This window comes from Bison bison, unplaced genomic scaffold (genome assembly GCF_000754665.1).
Source record: "Bison bison bison isolate TAMUID 2011002044 unplaced genomic scaffold, Bison_UMD1.0 scf7180017864327, whole genome shotgun sequence".
NCBI classification, from domain to species: domain Eukaryota; kingdom Metazoa; phylum Chordata; class Mammalia; order Artiodactyla; family Bovidae; genus Bison; species Bison bison.
The window spans coordinates 4,634,680-4,641,605 of record NW_011494899.1 but is presented as its reverse complement, the minus strand read 5'-3'; the positions used below and the strand labels follow the sequence as shown (position 1 = coordinate 4,641,605).

Here is a 6,926-nt window from a genome sequence, read left to right as displayed (position 1 = left end):
ACATCATTCAGAGTTATACTGTTACCATGTTGATATACAGACTTCGAAACATTTTTAAACATGTATATTTAAAAAAAATAAAAACTCAAATTGTAAAAGTGCTTCTGCTGCTACTGCTAGGTCACTTCAGTCATGTCCGACTCTGTGCGACTCCATAGACGGCAGCCTACCAGGCTCCCCCGTCCCTGGGATTCTCCAGGCAAGAACACTGGAGTGGGTTGCCATTTCCCTCTCCAATGCATGAAAGTGAAAAGTGAAAGTGCAGTCACTCAGTCGTGTCCGACTCTTCGCGACCCCATGGACTGCAGCCTACCAGGCTCCTCCATCCATGGGATTTTCCAGGCAAGAGTGCTTCACTTTTATTAAATTGTATTTTTATCAAACAAACATATATGCATCATTTAAAAGGTGAAAGTACCACAAAACATATAACATAGTCCCTAGCCCTAACCCCACGTCCTGCTCTCCACTAGCAATTCTTTTTAACTTCTTTAACTGTTTCTTCTGACATTTACTCCTCTATTTCTAAACAGTATGTTTATACTGCTATTCCTTGATTTTTAATTTCAGACATTTACCTAATGATGTCCAACAGCGGGATGAGCATTTAGTCTCTCTTTCTCTTCCCTCCCCACTGAAGTCCCTTCATAATTCCCTTCCTTGCCCTCTCCTGCCAATCTGGTGATAGCATTCCAACTTTTGGTGAAATATTTAGGTTTCACTTTATTAGAACAGTGAAATCATTATTCACAATTATTCTCCTTCTCTTTCTGTTATTAAAAATTCCACTGTGATGAATATTCTTAACAATTCAATCATTTGCATATATCCATAAGTATATCTTTTAAGTCCTGTCAGAGTCCTAGAAGTGGAGTAATCCAACAGTATGTACATTTCTAAGGTTTTCTGATATTTACTTGAGCAACTTAGTGTTCAAAATAAGCAATGTCCTTGTCAGGTTAAAACTCACACAAAGATAAAAACACCACTGGATTTTAATCATCAGTCTCGTTAGGATTTGGTTAGGGAAAGGTATGAAACTGCTAGCACATGAGGTTCTATGCATATACTGATTTCAGTAATCCTTGTCACTTATATCTCAATCACCTGGGATAATAAAGAGCTGGCTACACAAAATGACAGACCTAAGAAATAAAAATAGGCAATTGGTTTGCTTTAATATATACACAGATATATGCATATATAATAACCCACAAACACACACACTTTAATACTAACCTACTTATAACCATAGCAGTTATGACAGGCTCCCAGCCTGAGTGGAGAACTGTCCTTGTGGCTGGATGTTTGGCAGCTATTATAATCCAGATAGGAGTTAGAGCCAAGAAAACGACACCAACTAACGGAGGAATGTAGTAGTATGTCTCTAAAATTAGAAAAGACAACATTTCAATCTCTCTTCTAACCATGTAGCACATGTTAATATTAAAAGTTTGCCAGAAGATATATTATCAAACACTCATGCTATATATATACTTTATATAAATTTCAATCAAACTGAAAACTATAGATAAGGTAAAAATGTTACATAATGTAACTGAAAACTAATATATTAATTCAACATTTATTGAAATAGTTACGTGACCTAGAAGTGAACAAGAAGAAGAAAAACAACAGTTAAAAGACTTACTTGGCTCCTACCATTTACCAAGTACTGTGCTAAAAGCTCTGTGCTCATTATCTCACTTAATTTGTCCTTAAACGTATGAGGTAGAAACTCATTCCTACCTTATAAAGAAATGAGGCTTAGGAGTTTAAGAGTACATGCGTGTGTGTGTGCTCAGTTGCTTAGTCATGTCCAACTCTTTTCAACTCCCTGGACTGTAGCCCACCGGCTCCTCAGTCCATGGAATTTCCCAGGCAAGAATACTGGCATGGGTTACCAGTCCCTTCTCCAGGGGATCTTCCTGACCCAGGGATTGAACCCTCATCTCCTGTATCTCCTGTACTGGCAGGTGGATTCTTAACCAATAAGCCACCTGGGAAGCCCCAAGAAATAGCAAAAATTGGGAGAAAAGGACATCTGTTTGACACCAAAGTTAGCGCTCTAATCGCCAAACTATACAGACCAATAGGATATTGTTTCTACCCATCAGCAACTTACAGCATATGCATTCCATAGAACACTGGCCAATCAATTGATAACAGATATCCTCCCCATCCTGAATAGTGTTACAAGCTCCAAAGTAAAAATGAAATACTAGGTCTAATAAAGATAAATGGATTTCTTCACTGCAAAATTCCTCAGAACCTTCATTATGTCAAGACAGAATATAGTATACTATATTAACCACAGTTTGACCAGACTTCCTCATTTCATATCTGGATGTTACAACTTAACTTGGACAAGAAATTTAACTTCTATACACTTCTATTTCCTTATCTATAAAATGGCAAAATTTATAACTATTTCATGAGGTTATTATAAGTCTTAAGAGAATTAACTCACGTAATTGAACTACAATAGTGCCCTGGCACATAGCTAACATTTACTGAACACTTACTACCATCATAATCATCACTGCCATTAACATACTTTTATTTGTGACATACTTAGGTAACAGACTACCATGATTTTTTTAATACCTCTCGTGGCAGACTGTCTTACTTGATCACAATTATCCTCTCCTCGTTCTTGTTATGCTTTCCTAGAGAGTTCAGCAAAGCTTACTGACTTTGGCTTGGCTTGGCTTGCTTCGTATATGCTATCTCTGAGCAAAATCTAAAACGTGTTTTCAGAAATCACTGTAAGATTTACATATATATAGATAGATAATAAGCTGCTTTCAGGACACTGATGACTATTATTACAGTTCTGTGATCCCTGAGACAGGGGAAAGAAATGAGATAAGCCCTACAATAGCCTGAAGCACTGTACTGTGAAGTAGTGAACTGTCGCTCAGTTATGTCTGACTCTTTTGCGACCCCATGGACTGTCGCCTGCCAGGCTCCTCTGTCCACGGGATTTCCCAGGCAAGAATACCAGAGTGGGCTGTCATTTCCTTCTCCAAGGGATCTTCCTGACCCGGAGATTGAACCTACATTTCCTGCATTGCAGGTGGATTCTGTACTGTTGAGCCACTTTCTAACTAAAGACACATTTCAGACCACAGCTCAGAAAGAGAGAATTCTCTAGCAGAGTGGGTCTAAAGCAGCAGGAATTAACAGGGCAGAACACTGGAGAAGAGGAAGCTACTGGAGAAAGAGCTTGCAAACTGAACACCAAGCCATGCACGCATAGGGCGAACTCCACAAGGCTAGACTAACAGGAGAGCTGTAAACTGAAAAATTCCCGAGTTTAAAAAGGGGTAGAAGTCATTTGAGATCTAACCCCTAGAGAAGAGGGCCTATTTGAACCCTGAAAACATTTAGTGAAGACCAGAGAAGGTCACTTCTTAGCAGTAGCACTAGTAGCACTAAAGAGTGAAGTCGCTCAGTCGTATCCAGCTGTTTGCGACCCCATGGACTGTAGCCTACCAGGCTCCTCCGTCCATGGGATTTTCCAGGCAAGAGTACTGGAGTGCGCTGCAACTTCCTTCTCCAGGGGATCTTCCCAACCCAGGGATCAAACCTAGGTCTCCCGCACTGCAGGCAGACGCTTTACCATCTGAGCCACCAGGGAAGCCCATTTGTTTATTTTTGTTTTTATTTCATTACACAATAGTGTAATGGCTATTATAAATCTATTCCAATGAAGCTTAAAGCCAAGCCTTGTAAGGCTCAAACTAATCCACAAATAGTTGCCTACAAGAACAAAGTCCATTAAAACTATAAGATGCTGATGAAAGAAATTGAAGGCAACATAGAACAGATGAAAAGATACACTGTGTTCTTGGACTGGAAGAACCAATATTGTTAAAAGGACCATACTACTCAAGGCAATCTATAGATTCAAAGTAATGCCTATCAAATTACCAATAGCATTTTCCACAAAACTAGAACAAAAAAATTTTACTTGTATGGAAACACAAAAGACCTCGAATAGTCAAAGCAATCCTGACAGCAGAACGAAGCTGAAAGAATCACACTCCCAGACTTCAGACTATACCACAATGTTACAGTAATCAAAAAAGTATGTTACTGGCACAAAAACAGACATATAGATCAATAGAACAGAATAGAAAGCCCAGAAATAAGCTCACGCATTTATGGCCAATTAATTTACAAGAAAGGAGGCAAGAATAAATAATGGAGAACAGTCTCTCCAATAAAGTGGTGCTTGGAAGACTGGACAGCTACATGTAAAAGAATGAAATTAGAACATTCTCTAACATCAGGCACAAAAACAAACTCAAAATGAATAAAGACCTAAATGGAAGACTGGATACTATAAAACTCCTAGAAGAAAACAGGCAGAACACTCTTTGACATATATTGCAGCAATATTTTTTTGGATCTGTCTCCCAGAGTAATGAAATAAAAACAAAAATAAACAAATGGGCCCTATTATAAACTTAAAAGCTTTTACACAACAAAGGAAATCATAAAGAAAATGAAAAGACAATCTTCAGAATGGAAGAAAATATTTGAAACTGATGCAACTGACAAGGGATTAATTTCTAAAATATACAAACAGCTCATACAGCTTAATATCCAAAACACACACAATGTAATCAAAAAATGGACAAAAGACCTAATAGACATTTCTTCAAAGAGATGACATACAGATGCTGCTGCTGCTGCTACTGCTAAGTCACTTCAGTCGTGTCTGACTCTGTGCAACCCCATGGACCGCAGCCCAACAGGCTCCTCTGTCCATGGGATTCTCCAGGCAAGAGTGCTGGAGTGGGTTGCCATTGCCTTCTCTGACATACATATGACCACATACTAATTATTACAGAAATGCAAATCAAAACTGCAATGAGGTATCACCTCATACCAATCAGAATGGCCATTATCAAAAAAAATTATAAACAATTAATGCTGGAGAGAATGTGGAGAAAAAGGAATCTTTCTACACTGGTGGGAATGTTAAATTGGTATGGCCACTATGCAGAACTGTATGGTGTTTCCTTAAAAAAAAAAACTAGAAATAGAACTACCATATGATCCTGCAATTCCACTCCTAGACATATACCCAGAGAAAATTCTAATTCAAAAAGATACATGCAACCCAGTGTTCACAGCAGCACTATTTATAACAGTCAAGACATGGAAACAACCTAAATGTCCATCAACAGATGAATGGATAAAGAAGATGTGATACATATACACAATGGACTATTACTCAGCCATAAAAAGAATGAAATGATGTCATTTGCAGCAACATGGATGGACCTAGAGATTATCATATTAAGTTGAGATACAGAAAGACAAATGTCACATGATATCACTTATATGTGGAATCCAAAGAAATGACACAAATGAACTTATTTACAGAAACAGACTGACACACATATGAAACAAACATGTTTACCAAAGACAGGGGATGGGGGATAGAGGAGAGAGATAAATTAGGAGCTTGATATCAATATACACACACTGCTGCTGCTGCTACTGCTGCTAAGTTGCTTCGGTTGTGTCCGACTCTGTGCAGCCCCATGAACAGCAGCCCACTAGGCTCCTCTGTTCACGGGATTCTCTAGGCAAGAATACTGGAGTGGGTTGCCATTTCCTTCTCCCGTACACACACTGCTGTGCATAAAACAGGAAAACAAGAAAGACCTACTATATAGCACAGGGAACTATATTCAGCATCTTGTAATAACCTCTAATGGAGAAGAATCTGAAAAAGAACATCTGTATACATATATATGTATAACTGAATCACTTTGCTGTACACTTGAAACTAACATAACATTGTAAATTAACTACAGTTTTTTTAAAGCAAAAAAAAAAAAAAAGAACAAAGTCTAATACTTGGTAGGAAAAAAGTCAAGCACTTAACATTACATTAATAATGTCTAACATCCAACCAAAGATTATTTTTAAGAGTTTGAAATTATATTTGGTTACATTTACAAACTTAGTCAAATACCCTGAGATATTCTACTTAGGCATTTCATTTATCTCACACAGGATTCCTAGTACTTAAAGTAATCTTGCTAAATCGAACAAATGTATAAATATGCTGAGTCTTATGTTTTCATAAATATTCATACAATGTATATAAACTTGGTAAGATTTCTATTTGACAATTATAAGGATAAATTAATAACATAATTATAAATTTTAAAATGGAATCAAAAGACTGACATGTTACTGTAATGGCTTAAGAAACAAGTATATTTAAAAATAAGTACTGCTTTCTTTGGAGAAGGAAATGGCAACCCACTCCAGTGTTCTTGCTTGGAGAATCCCAGGGACGGGGGAGCCTGGTGGGCTGCCGTCTATGGGGTCACACAGAATCGGACACGACTGAAGTGACTTAGCAGCAGCAGCAACTGCTTTGTTAGCATAAAATCATTCATACCATAATTTTGATTCTCAAATATTTTTAAACTGAGTTCTAAATCTCCTTAGGGTTAAAAGTTTGCCTACCCATTCTTGAAACAGTTGCATCATCTCAAGACATTTTTGGTAATATCATTCTAGCTGATAAAGCTTTTATTATTATCAGAGATTTTAGCTAAGACATTCCTGGATTTTTCTCAAGGATTCTAATACTTATTTTGTATAGTAGAGACTTCATAACTTAAAGACAGAGCTGATCTCATGGTCAAGGCAATGGCACCGCACTCCAGTACTCTTGCCTGGAAAATCCCATGGATGGAGGAGCCTGGTAGGCTGTAGTCCATGGGGTCGCTAAGAGTTGGACATGACTGAGCGACTTCCCTTTCACTTTTCACTTTCATTGGAGAAGGAAATGGCAACCCACTCCAGTGTTCTTGCCTGGAGAATCCCAGGGATGGGGGAGCCTGGTGGGCTTCTGTCTATGGGGTCACGCAGAGTCGGACACGACTGAA

General features: G+C 38.1%; 1 protein-coding gene across 8 annotated transcripts in view; it reads right to left on the bottom strand.

Annotated features, from left to right (window-relative positions):
• The window catches only part of SLC41A2 (solute carrier family 41 (magnesium transporter), member 2), a 147,648-nt gene that overhangs the window by 41,792 nt on the left and 98,930 nt on the right, over positions 1–6,926 (bottom strand). For all 8 annotated transcript variants that reach the window (XM_010853395.1, XM_010853400.1, XM_010853398.1 and 5 more), the window contains one exon: positions 1,240–1,387. In XM_010853395.1, the coding sequence (XP_010851697.1) occupies positions 1,240–1,387 (148 nt within the window). The remainder of the gene's footprint in view (positions 1–1,239; positions 1,388–6,926) is intronic.